The sequence below is a fragment of the Sphaeramia orbicularis genome, chromosome 12 (genome assembly GCF_902148855.1).
Source record: "Sphaeramia orbicularis chromosome 12, fSphaOr1.1, whole genome shotgun sequence".
In the NCBI taxonomy this organism is placed as follows: domain Eukaryota; kingdom Metazoa; phylum Chordata; class Actinopteri; order Kurtiformes; family Apogonidae; genus Sphaeramia; species Sphaeramia orbicularis.
Genome location: NC_043968.1, coordinates 79,697,598 through 79,711,822, shown reverse-complemented (window position 1 = coordinate 79,711,822; position 14,225 = coordinate 79,697,598). Strand labels below are relative to the sequence as shown.

At 31.8% G+C, this 14,225-nt stretch overlaps 1 protein-coding gene across 1 annotated transcript in view; it reads left to right on the top strand.

Annotated features, from left to right (window-relative positions):
* The window catches only part of LOC115429145 (collagen alpha-1(III) chain-like), a 97,851-nt gene extending 85,565 nt beyond the window's left edge, over positions 1-12,286 (top strand). Inside the window, exons 22-27 of the mRNA XM_030148392.1 lie at positions 28-81; positions 2,970-3,023; positions 5,648-5,692; positions 6,138-6,191; positions 11,774-11,818; positions 12,128-12,286. Of these exons, the coding sequence (XP_030004252.1) occupies positions 28-81; positions 2,970-3,023; positions 5,648-5,692; positions 6,138-6,191; positions 11,774-11,818; positions 12,128-12,286 (411 nt within the window). The remainder of the gene's footprint in view (positions 1-27; positions 82-2,969; positions 3,024-5,647; positions 5,693-6,137; positions 6,192-11,773; positions 11,819-12,127) is intronic.
* The last annotated feature ends 1,939 nt before the right edge of the window (positions 12,287-14,225 follow it).

The following is a 14,225-nucleotide window of genomic DNA, read 5'->3' as shown; positions in this document are numbered from 1 at the left end:
TGACTGACTTTATATTTGTTCGTTCAGGGTTCCAACGGAGAAACTGGGCCTCAGGGAAAACAGGGCAGCCCGGGGTTAAAGGTCAGTGTTTATTTATGAGTAGAATGACTTCACGTGTTGATGTAAACGTCAGCTTGAACTCAGAAACGTCCAAGTACATGTATCGGTCCAGTTTTATGAAGTGAAATGAACGACTGCGGCTGCAAAGTGTGAGTTTAATGTGACTTCTACTGTTCGTTCCAGGTCAGTGCACTATATTTACTGTGTTTGGGTGAAACTGTGAAAGCTCACACAGTTTTTAGTAGTAGTACGTGGGTCAATATCACTATAAGGTGCCTTTCAGACCTCAAAATGTCCAAAAAAAAAAAAAAGACATTTACATTTTTTATTCACAGACCAATATGATCTCAAATGTTCCGGTAAAATAATATAATAACCTGTAAATATTGCCAAAAATGGACAACGGCTTGAGAAACATGAACAGAAATAAACAAAAAAATCAATAAATATACACAGAATAAATAATAATTTGAACAAAATATGCACAAAAATAAGCAAAAACTGAAGAAACAACTGAAACTATGGTAAAATTATATTTATTTCTCCTATGATATTTCATGTTGTTCATATGTGGGTTAATATCACTATAAGGTGCCTTTCAGACTTCAAAATGACCAAAAAAATCTTTATTTTTTATTCACACACCAATATGATCTCAAATGTTCCAGTAAAATAATATAATAACCTGTAAATATTGTTAAAAAAAAAAAAAAAAAAAAAAAAAATGGACAAAGGTTTGAGAAACATAAACAGAAATTAACAAAAAATAGCAAAAAATCAATAAATATATAAAGAATAAATAAGAATTTGAACAAAATATGCACAAAAATGAACAAAAACTAGAGGAACAACTGAAACTATGGTAAAATTATATTTATTTCCCCTATGATATTTCATGTTGTTCATATGTGGGTCAATATCACTATAAGGTGCCTTTCAGACTTCAAAATGTCCAAAAAAAATCTTAATTTTGTATTCACACACCAATATGATCTCAAGTGTTCCAGTAAAATAATATAATAACCTGTAAATATTGTCAAAAACAGAACAGAAATAGCATAAATAAATAAAAAATAACCAAAAAAAATCTATAAATATTAACAGAATAATAATAATTTGAACAAAATATGCACAAAAATGAACAAAAACTGAAGAAACAACTGAAACTATGGTAAAATTACATTTATTTCTCCTATGATATTTCATGTTGTTCATATGTGGGTCAATATCACTATAAGGTGCCTTTCAGACTTTAAAATGTCCAAAAAAAAATCTTAATTTTTTATTCACAGACCAAAATGATCTCAAGTGTTCCAGTAAAATAATATAATAACCTGTAAATATTGTCAAAAATAGAACAGAAATAGCAGAAATTAAAAAAAAAAAAAAAAAAATCTATAAATATTAACAGAATAAATAATATTTGAACAAAATATGCACAAAAATGAACAAAAACTGAAGAAACAACTGAAAATATGGTAAAATTATATTTATTTCTCCTATGTTATTTCATGTTGTTCATATGTGGGTCAATATCACTATAAGGTGCCTTTCAGACTTCAAAATGTCCAAAAAAAAAAAAAAAAAAATCTAATTTTTTATTCACAGACCAAAATGACCTCAAATGTTCCAGTAAAATAATATAATAACCTGTAAATATTGTCAAAAATAGAACAGAAATAGCAGAAATAAACAAAAAATAACAAAAATCAATAAATATTAACAAAATAAATAATAATTTGAACTAAATATGCACAAAAATGAACAAAAACTGAAGAAACAACTGAAACTATGGTAAAATTATATTTATTTCTCCTATGTTATTTCATGTTGTTCATATGTGGGTCAATATCACTATAAGGTGCCTTTCAGACTTCAAAATGTCCAAAAAAAAAAATCTAATTTTTTTATTCACAGACCAAAATGACCTGAAATGTTCCAGTAAAATAATATAATAACCTGTAAATATTGTCAAAAACAGAACAGAAATAGCAGAAATAAACAAAAAATAACAAAAAAAATCAATAAATATTAACAGAATAAATAATAATTTGAACAAAATATGGACAAAAATGAACAAAAACCTTAAAAAACAAAAATCTTGATTTATTTTTTTTTTTTATTCACAGACCAGAATGATCTCAAGTGTTCCAGTAAAATAATATAATAACCTGTAAATATTGTCAAAAATGGACAAAGGTTTGAGAAACATGAAGAGAAATAGCAGAAATAAAAAAAAATTAAATTAAATTAAAAAAAAATCAATAAACAGAATAAATGATAACTTAACAAAATTAGCACAAAAATGAACAAAAACTGAAGAAACAACTGAAACTATGGTAAAATTATATTTATTTCTCCTGTTATTTCATGTTGTTCATATGTGGGTCAATATCACTATAAGGTGCCTTTCAGACTTCAAAATGTCAAAATAAAAAAATCTAATTTTTTTATTCACAGACCAAAATGACCTCAAATGTTCCAGTAAAATAGTAATAATAACCTGTAAAAATTGAGTTATTGTTTGTTCAGTATTAATTGTCAGCCTCCATCCATAATAACATACAGTATATAGACTAAATGTCTTTAAAATTAACATTTATTTACAACAAAGTATAAGAAACTATTACATGATCAAAAACAAATTAATTTTTGCAAAAAAAATGTCTGGGGTCGCCAGAAATTTGTGACGTTAAAATGGGGTCACGAGCCAAAAAAAGTTGGAAACCACTGCTATAAACCCAATTTGGTGTGAATTCAACCAACAGTTTTACTACTAAAGTGTAAACAAACAAACAAACAAACAAACAAACCAAACCAAAAACAACACCCCTTCCCTCTGGGGTAGAAATAGCTTGATTCAGCATTTCCTGTTTAAAATGATTATTAATATGTGAACTTCTCTGAAGGGGAACAGGGGATTGGACGGACGCAACGGAAAACCAGGACCCAGAGGAAACAAGGTAACACACACACACACACACACACACACACACACAAAAACACCAGTGTATTTGCAAACGTTTACATCCACTGTTGGTATCGTTCATATGAAGCAGTTTGGCTCCCACTTATTTCTGGTAGTTTCTTAAAAATGGTCGTCCTGTTTCCAGACTCATCTATGTGGACAAAAGTATGTGGACACGTTGAATTCAGGTGTTTCTTTTCTAACAGGGGTCTGGGATACAAAACAATAATGACTAATGTCAGAATATAGTTTTATATTATGGGATAAATATCATTGTATTGGTTAGTTTGGTTTAAATTGTTATCTTTGCTTCTAAAATGCCTCAGAGATGGTTTTGACTTAATTTCTCTCAACATTGTTGTTTTTTTGTATCCATGACTCTGATTTTAAATGTTCTTCCTCTCAGTTTTGTACAATATTTTTCATGCTGTGACTGTAAACAATAATTTTGTACCACAACTAACTATCTACTTTCTTCACATGTCACTGAGGAAGAGAAGTCTACCATTAAACTTTAAGGAAATGTTGATATTTATATCACATTTTTGCTCATTTTATAAATATTTTGTTCACTGTTCTTCAATTCATCACTTAATTTGTTTATTTTGTTTATTATTTTGTTCATTTTGTTGATTATTCATCATGAACAGGACATCTTACAGCTGTAGACATGATGTGTCCCAATATTTTTGACCATATAGGTTATAATAAACATCGATATTAATAGAAAGTAACCCACTTGAATTCAATGTGTCCAAATACTTTTGTACATATACTGTACTTGTAATAATGTATGCTGGATTATCAAGACAGTGATGCTAAGTGAAACCTTTTTACTAATTAATTACATTTTTTCAATTATAAACTAAAGAAAATTAAGAAAAATTTACAACAAAAATCTGACATTTCTAAAATATTTTCCATGTTCTGACTGTAAATAATAATTTTGTACCACAACTAACCATCTACTTTCTTCACATCTCACTGAGGAAGAAAAATGTACCATTAACTTTAAGGAAATATTGATGTTTTTATCTCAAATCATCATGAACAGGACATCTTACAGCTGTAGACATGATGTGTCCCAATATTTTTGGCCATATAGTTTATAAAAAAAAACTCACCTGAATTCACTGTGTCCAAATACTTTTGTCCATATACTGTACTTGTAATAATGTATGCTGGATTATCAAAGACAGTGATGCTAAGTGAAACCTTTTTACTAGTTAATCACATATTTTTCAATTATAAACTAAAGAAAAATAAGAAAAATTTACAACAAAAATCTGACATTTCTAAAATATTTTTCATGTTCTGACTGTAAATAATAATTTTCTACCACAACTAACCATCTACTTTCTTCACATCTCACTGAGGAAGAAAAATCTACCATTAAACTTTAAGGGAAATATTGATGTTTTTATCTCAAATCATCATGAACAGGACATCTTACAGCTGTAGACATGTGTCCCAATATTTTTGGCCATATAGTTTATAAAAAAACTCACCTGAATTCAGTGTGTCCAAATACTTTTGTCCATATAGTGTACTTGTAATAATGTATGCTGGATTATCAAAGACAGTGATGCTAAGTGAAACTTTTTCATTACTTAATCGCATTTTTTTCAATTATAAACTAAAGAAAAATAAGAAAAATTTACGACACTAAAGCCAATACAAAGAGGGAATTAATAAAATCATGAATTTCTAAAATATTTTTCCTGCTCTGACTGTAAATAATATTTTTCTACCACAACTAAACATCTACTTTCTTCACATCTCACTGAAGAAGAAAAATCTCCCATTAAACTCGAAGGAAATATTGACGTTTCTAAACTATATGGACATAAATATTGGGACACATCATGCCTACAGCTGTAAGATGTCCTGTTCATGAGGATTTGTACTAGTTTTGGTTTTTTAGTCGATAGAGTCTAAACACATTCACTACGGAGCCTCTAAATGTAAAATAAAGGCTATGGAATATCACTGAAAAGATGATGAACTCTAAACATTTGTGTGGATTAGTGGTTGAAAAATGAGTGAATATTTTGGAAAAACAACCATTGAACCTCCTGAGACCCAGGAAAGGAAAAGTTTAGGCTTTTTTTTTTTTTTACATTAAATAATTGTCTCAATTGGAAACAACATGATGCAACTGTTTTTCCGATCGATTTTTTATTTTTGTATGGAATGTTCTTTGCAGTGGACAGCATCTTTTTCTTAGTTTGTTTTTATATATACAGGGTGTCCCATAAGTCTCCATACACAGGAAAAATAAACGTTTCTTGACATAAACCATTTTTATTCATATAATATGCTCTATATGACTGCCATTTTGTCGGGATCACATTTCAATGCGTGTCCTCCACTGCTGAAGAACTATAAAGAAGAAATATAAAGAAATACATGTTAGAACCATATATGTATTATGTCTCCTAAGTATGGAGACTTATGGGACACCCTGTGCTGTCAAACTCTGCAGAGGACAGAAGTGCATTTCTGGGTCTGAGGAGGTTATGACACAGGTGATAGTCTGTGTCTTATTCTGGGTGATACTTGAACACTTTTTTTGGTGAATTCCTTCATATTTTTGTGTTTTTGTTCTGATTTCTACAGGGTCGGACCGGACAGAGGGGTCACACTGGCCAACCAGGCCCACCGGTAAACGCACACATATGATTCTATTTAATGCTGTTAACTATAGCTTCTTCCTGCTGTCGTTATATAATCAATATTATCCCAGTAGTTTTTATTTTTGAGGCTCTTTTTTTTTTTTTTAAATCAGTCGAGCTGCTTAAACTCCAAAAAGTAGTTACATGGTCAAAACTCAGTAAAAACAGTAAAAAAAAAATTAAATAAAGGAAAATCACAACAACAGTAAAAAAAAATAAAAAAATAAAAAACAACAGTGGAAAAAAAAAAATTCTTCCTGAAAAAAGAATTGGCAAAAAAGACATTTTTTTTTTACATTTTTATTGCGAAAACAACATAAAGTAACCTAGGCCTGTTATAATGGTAGTCCTTAAAGGGTTAAACATGATGAACATTGTTTGTTTGTTTGTTTGTGTGTGTTTGTGTGTGTGTGTGTTTGTGTGTTCCTCCTCAGGGTTTACCTGGGCCTCCTGGACCAGGGGGAGCAGAAGGAAAGCCTGGTACACAGGTTCCCATTCTCTATCATATTCAATCCTTCACCTGTAAATGCTGTGTTTGTCTTCTGCGTCCTGTCATGTACGCTGTTCACTATTTCATCATGTAGACCAGGGGTGTCAAACATGCGGCCTGTGGGCCAAAACCGGCCCATCAGAGGTTCCAATCTGGCCCGTGGGATGAATGAAAATATTAAACATGCAGCCCATGGGCCTAAAGTAAAATAATAATATAATAACCTCTGAATAATGAGTCCAAATGATCTTCTTAGTTTTATGTAGTTTTCTGTTCATTATGCCAATAAATAATGACAATTCCAAAATTATGTTTAATTTAGTGCAAAATAACATTAAGTTATGAATATATTTACATTAACAAACAATCCTTTAACAATAAAATGTGAATAACCTGAACAAACATGAACAACCTGAAATGTCTAAAGAAAATTAAGTGTTAAGTTTAACAATATTCTGCCTGTTACTAAATGTTCTGCACCATAATGCACATGTCTAAATGATAAGTTGAGGCATAATATTGGTAAAAAAAAAAAAAAATATATATATATATATTTTTTTTTTTTTTTTTTTTTCAGTTTTTTCACATCTTATTTGTGAAAGGATACTTTGTAAATGTAGATATTTTCTTAATTTATCTCAACCTGAAAAAACTGAAATTTCTTCTTCTTTTTTTTTTTTTTTTTTGCAGTATTACACCTCAACTTATCATTTAGACATGTGCATTATGGTACAAAACATTTAGTAACAAGCAGAATAATGTTAAAATAGCACCTAATTTTCTTTAGACATTTCAGGTTGTTCATATTTGTTCAGGTTATTCATGTTTTTTTGTTAAAGGATAGTTTGTTAATGTAAATATATTCATAACTTCATGTTTTTTTTGCACTAAAACCCAGAAAAAAATTTGGAGTTGTCATTATTTACATATTATTATGTTATTATTTTACAGTTCTGACCCAGTCGAGGTTAAATGGGGCTGAATAATGTGGGACCTGGTTTTACGTTCGCTCCATCAGCAGCTCCGACTGGTGGTGATGATACGTAAATGAAGTCGCTGCACAGTCACAGATTTGACTGTAAAATCCTTCAGTGAATATTAGATGATCAGAGCGGCTGATGAAGTGACAGACGGTGACATAATGAAAGGCTGTTCAGATGGAAGTGCCCCAAAAATGTCAAGACTGACTTTTGCCATGCAGTACCTGTATGTGACAGCAGAGGGCAGTGTGTCAACAGGAGTTCACATCCTCAGTATTTACATGTCTGACCACTTCAGTTACTTTGAAGGTTGGAGTGTCGTATATCTGAATATTTATCACACTTCCTAAAGTTCTTCCATTAATCATTAAGCCTCGTTCCGAACAAAAAAGCATCTTTTAAATTGTGAAAAGTCCTGGGTTGTCCAAGATTCTGAGATTCAAAGATTTTCAGTGCACAGTTGAGCAGTTTAATGTTAGCGTTTCCTTTAAATCCACTTTTCAAGACGAACCGAAACCATCAAAAATAGCCACGTTTAACCCTTTCATACATGAATTATGAGAACCTTAATCAAGATTTTTTCCCAAGTGTTTTTATTCCTCTTTAGGCATGAAAAAAACAATGCGATAGAATTATTTTTATGAACCTATTTTCCATTAGATTACAAAAATTTCCACTTAGCTGGACAGCATACATTAAATGTATGAAGCAAAGACACATACATTTAAAACCCATCATCATAAAGTGATATATTGTGTGAAAACTATGAAATAAAAACATTTTTAATGCAGCTAATCTGATGTTTTCTCACATTTTATCATATTCTATTACTAGTTATGGAGATATTATGCAAAAAAAACCCAAAAGTTTTTGTTGGAGAAAATTAGCAGTTGATTTACACTCAAACATGTTAGTGCAGATCAGGTTTATCAACAACAGCAAAGTTACATTAATGGTCTGAATGTTAGTGTAGATAATGCATGAGCGTCAACTGTGTTGGTTGATATCCTCCTGAGACCCAGGAAAATGAACGTTTTTGGCTTTTTACATTAAACAGTCATCTTGATTGGAAACTGCATGATGCAACAGTTTTTTCAGAGACATTTTTTAAATTATTTATTTTTTTTTTTTTTAATGGAATGTCCTTTGCAATGAACAGCATTTTTTTGTTTTTTGTAAAACTGTCAAACTTTTTCCACCTACAGAGGACAAAAATGCATTGCTGGGTCTCAGGAGGACATGGAATTAACCCTTTCATGCATGAATTATTGAAGAATCAAGAATTTATTTTTTTTTTCCTGAGTGTTTTTATTCCTGTAGGCATTAAAAAAGCAATGCCATTGAAATTTTTTTTAATGAACCTATTTTTCATGGAGTCGCAAAAGTGTCCACTCAGCTGGACACCATGCATTTAATTTTTTAAGTAAATAGATGCATTTACTGAGAAAACTATGAAATAAAAACATTTTTCATGCTGCTAGTCTGATGTTTTCTCACATTTTAACTTAATGTAATACTAGTCAATGCTCATTTCATGGAGATAATATGCAAAAAAACAACAACTTTTTGTGTAAAAAAAAAAAACAAAACACCCAAACATGTCAGTGCAGATCAGGTTTATCAAGAACAGCAAAGTTACTATAATGGTCTGAATGTCAGTGTATTATGGGATGGTGCATGAACATCCACTGTGTCGACTCAAATGGAACTAAAGCAAAACCCATGAATATACAAGAGAACAGCTGGAGAATAGGTGTCCACTGTAGTGACCACTGTGCATGAAAGGGTTAAAGACGATCGTATCCGGCGACTGTCACCTCCTCAAAATGTACTGTACGGACAAAAGTATGTGGACATGTTGAATTCAGGTGTTTCTTTTCTAACAGGGGTCTGGGATTAAAAACAATAATGACTAATATCAGAATATAGTTTTATATAGAAAAATCTCCCATTAAACTCTAAGGAAATATTGATGTTTACCAATATTCTGCTTGTGACTAAAATATTTTATGTATTTGTAGATCCACTGTGATCTGTAAGTTGTAATGTACATGTGTAAATCATAAACTGAGGCAGAATATTGTTAAAATTGCACGTATTTTTGTTAAGAAATTTCAAGTAGTTCATGTTATTCACATTTTTTAAAGGATACTTTGTAAATGTAAACATTCTCATCTTGTAATTTTAAAATTTTTCAATATAAAAACATAGAGAAACTTTGGCGTTGACATTATTTGCGGGTCAAAACACAGTAATGTCTCGTCAGAGAGTGAACTTTAATTGATTGCTGTTCCAACATTTATGTCAGTATAAAGTGGCTCCTTGTTGTGGATGATCCCTTATAGTCCAACCAAGGTTATTATCGTTAATGAAAACTAATGAAATGATGAAAAAAATACAATTGTAAAACATTTTTGTTAACTGAAATAAATAAAAACTATAATTAAAAGAACAAAACGATAACTAACTGAAACTGTATTGTGTGCTTACAAAACTAACTATAACGGATAAAAAGTATGGATAAAATTTCCTTCGTTTTCGTCTTTGTCAATGTCGGATTGATATGAAATCAATTTATTTCGCTCAAGCAATTTTAGCTGCTGGCACCGTATGATATTTAACGGTCCGTCACTTCTTGCCACTTGTGGTTTCCAGTCGTCTTCTGGTCCCCACTCTACCTGGAAACATGGAGACTAAAGTTGGGAGAAAGCAGCAGAGTCCTGTCTGGGAATTATATGAATACGATGCTGAAGAAGAGAAAAGATATAAAAAAAATAAAAATAAAAAAAAAACTAAATTAAAACTAAGCATTTAGAAATAACAAAACTAATAAAAACTAGCAAACCTGCTCTAAAAACTAATTAAAACTAACTGAATTAGAGAAAAAAAGTCAAAAGTTAAATAAAACTAAACTAGAATGAAAAATCCAAAACTATTATAACCTTGAGTTTAACTAAAGTAAAAATGAATTAAAAAGTAAAAATGTGAGTTATTTAACAACACTAATCTGTCAAATTGTCTCTAAATAGTCTAAAAAAGTCAGAGAGATTTGGAATACCGTGTTTTGACCCTTACAGGTTATTGTTGTTTTGCTGGTCTGACCCACATTGGACTGAATGTGGAACCTGAACTAAAATGAGTTTGACACCCCTGATGTAGAACAACAGCATCCAAAGGAAAACACCCAGCCCACATCTGCTTCTGCACCCAAACACCTCATAAATCTGCTCACTCTTCACCCAAACAGATGCTTGTCCTGGAATTATAAGAAAACACCAGCATCATCTGTTATTATTATTATTTGTGCATACTGTATCTGTTATATTTTCTATTAGTAGTAGTCTATTAGTATACCTCTGGCAGTTCACCGCTTACCTTTGTACCATTTCAAGCTGTTCATTGGACTTGAACTGTTTGAATTTCAGTACAAAACTGGAAAAATTGGGGTGTTCTAAAACTTTTGACCGGTAGTGTATGCTCTATTTTCTGGACTATAGAGCGCACCTGAATATAAGCCACACCCACCAAATTTTAAAAGAAAAAAATATTGTACATATATAGGCCACACCTGACTAAAAGCCTCAGGCGTCCATGTTGTAAGATGAGATATTTACACAGACAGATGGTAAACAGACAGATTATTTAAATATTTATTTCCATACCTTAACTGCTTAAAATGACAGGAACACGGCTGGTTCAGAAACCCAGAAAAGTCATTAATCTCTATCTTCATCTTCCTTCTGCTCATTGAAACCTCTGCAGTCGTCTTCTTCAGTGTCAGAGTTGAACATCCTCAGAAAGGCTCCGTCACACACCTTCTACGTCTCTCCTCCATTGTTGCTCTCATTGTCACTTCTGTGCTGCAGCTCTATTTCCTTCTCGGACAGACACATCGATTGGTTTAAACTTCAAAGCTGCATCATATGCATTTCTTTGTGTGTTTTCCATGATGAGGGTTTGTGCATGACACGCAAAATGATCGTTAAAAGTTCAGCTTCAAACTTCTCCTCTTCATCACCTCTTCCACCTGTCTGTCTCGCTTTTGCGCTTCCTGCTGGAGCGCCCCCTGGAGGCCGTTAGCCTGTAAAAATCTATACTTGAGCCACGTCGTTGGATAAGCCGCAGGGTTCAAAGAGTGAGAAAAAAGTAGTGGCTTATAGTCCGGAAAATACGGTAATTGTCTGAACTGATTTAATCATTTCTGTTCAGATTGAACCTGTGCTTTGGTTCAGATCTTATCACCAGTGACTCATGGGTCAAAAGAAAATTAAACGTCAATAATTTTGTCTTATTTTCAGTGGTTTTTCCAGCAAAAACAGACATTATTCACTAGTTTTGGGCTCTTAAAATGTTCACTTTTGTAGCTTTTCTTAAGTATAAATGTTGATTGTTCGCACTGTGACTAACTGCATCATTAGTTGTGGCTTTAACTTTCATTTCAGATTGATTTTCAGAACATGTGTTGAGTGTAAACTGCTAAAGTTTTGTGTTCAGATGATGCTTCAGTGGTTTAAAGCAGTGACATGTAGGTGATTCTGCTTTGACAAGTGTGTGTTCTGATCTAAATGGTGTGTATTTTGTGTGTTTTTGGGCGTTTCAGGGTCCTCAGGGTGCAGCCGGTAGTGTCGGCGGTAAAGGCCCGACGGTAAGAACCTTCAGTTCAGGTTGTTCTGGCTCCACCTGCAGGGTTTGACTGAATAAAACCACATTAGCACTGTTTTATACGACAAAAACACAGTGAATAATGAAGGACATTCCATTAAACATTTAAAATGTCATTATCAAATTACACAATCATCTCATTTAGATTAAATATTTTACAGCTCAGCACGTGTCTAATTTTTCTTGACTGCAGGAAATAAAGTTCAATTTGTTCACCCTCATCCTATCATTGACTCTGCTGTTTCCTCTTTTTATTTTTTATTTATTAATCAGTTTTTTGCTGCTTTTTCAGGGTCTTCAGGGCATCGCAGGGGAGCAAGGACCAGATGGAGCACCAGGATCCCACGGTACGCCTCATTCTCATTCAGTGGTTTCTTCTTTGTTTTGGCAGAAAAACCTGGACATTGTTAAGATTTTCACTGTGGAGGCGAGAGATGAACGGATCTGCTGAGGTGTAACGTAGAAAAGAAGGAAGCACTGTTGTGAATCTACATCTGTTGAAGCAGATTGTTAAAAAAAAAAAAATCTGAAGTTAGACAAGAAGTTGAATTTATATGTGTGTGTCCAAGTCCTTTTCCTCAGCTGGTGATTAATTAGACACACACAAGACTGAAAAAATAAGCAAAAAATAACTAAAATTAAGTAAGAACGAATAAAATATGCGACAAAATGAGCAAAAACTGTCAAAGTAAACAATAAAAATGAAAATTTGTTAAAAAACAACAAAATAATGAGTAACAGGAACAAAATAAGCAACAAAATGAACAAAACTGAAGAAAAAATAATAAATTTGGCAACAAAATTTACTCTGAGCTTTAATGAACATCTACATGATCAGTGAATTAAATATAGAAAATACAGGATTTACACTGAAAAAAGGAAAATACAGAGGATAAGAATATAATAATAAATGGAGATCAATCACTTTAAAAAGGTTAAATGTAGAGATTAATTCATTCAGACGCCATCACAAAAATAGTGTTTAAGGGTTAAGGGGGTCATTTGTTTTATTTTTTTTAAGTTCTATATGTTTGTTTTTTTAAGGAAATATGTCAGTCTTCTCTGATTCCAGCTTCTTCAACATGAATATTTTGTGGGTTTTTTTCCTTAAATTGAATACAGACTCTGCTAACAGATTTTTTTCTGTTAATTACTGAGCTCCCAGTGTTGAACTAAAAATAAAATAAATAATATTTTGGAATATTATTATTAATAATAATAATAATAATAATAATAATAATAATAATAATAATAATAATAATAATGGAAATAATAATCAATTTCAGCCCTGTTTAGCAGCTTAATTACAGTAATTACAGAATTCCAAACACTGCAGCTTCAGTGTCTTCATGACAGCATCGTCTACCGTATACCAACTTTATTTATCATAAAGCACTTTAAGAACTTTACAGCTGGCACGAATCATAAAACAAGGAATAAATAAGTAAGAACAGTGATAACACAGGGTACAAAACAGGCTAAGAACAGCAATATACAACCATCATAAAAACAAAGAAACTAGAAAAGTACTCGGAGAGTGCAGACCTCCGCCAAGGCAGATCAACCCCCCACGGCCTTGCTCATGACATGTTTCAATGTTTATATTAATATTTTTGGTATCATTTTAACCCTTTCATGTGCGAATTATGAGAACCTTAACCAAGATTTTTCCCTGAGTGTTTTTATTTCTCTTTAATCATGAAAAAAAACAATGTGACTGAAAAATTTCTTATGAAAAATAAATATATATATTTTTTAAAAAGTGTTAAAAAATACATTTAAAAATTAAAGAGTGATAATAATAATAAAAAAAAAATTCTCATGAACCTATTTTCATGAAGTTGCAAAAATGCCCACTCAGCTGGACACCATGCATTTCATTTCTGAAGCGAAGAAACATGTATTTACTGATAAATTTGCGTGAAAACTATAACTATTACACTCAGGGGAGATCTACACAACGTTACCAATTCATGTCAGAAAAGATATGTAATGTGTTAAAACTTTAATAAAGATATGTGCAAAAAACCAACAGCAAAATACATGAATATACAAGAGAACAGCTGTAGAATAGCTGTCCACTGTAGTGACCAGCATGCGTGAAAGGGTTAAAGAGGACAGTCTGAGCTTTCATTCAATCATTCAAGCTCTTTTGTGAATACTTTTGACTAGTACAGTAGACACTGGAGCTCTTCAAGGTTTTTTTTTTTTTTGTTTTTTTTTTTTTTTTTAATGTTTTTATTCACCATTGAGTCAGTCATCTTTTTTTTTTTTTTTAATACCTAACCCATGAACATTCTCACCCTGTGCACCATAAAAAAGATAATTAACAACTAGAAAAGCACCTTGGAGACCGCAGACCTCCGCCAAGGCAGATCAGCCCCCCGCCC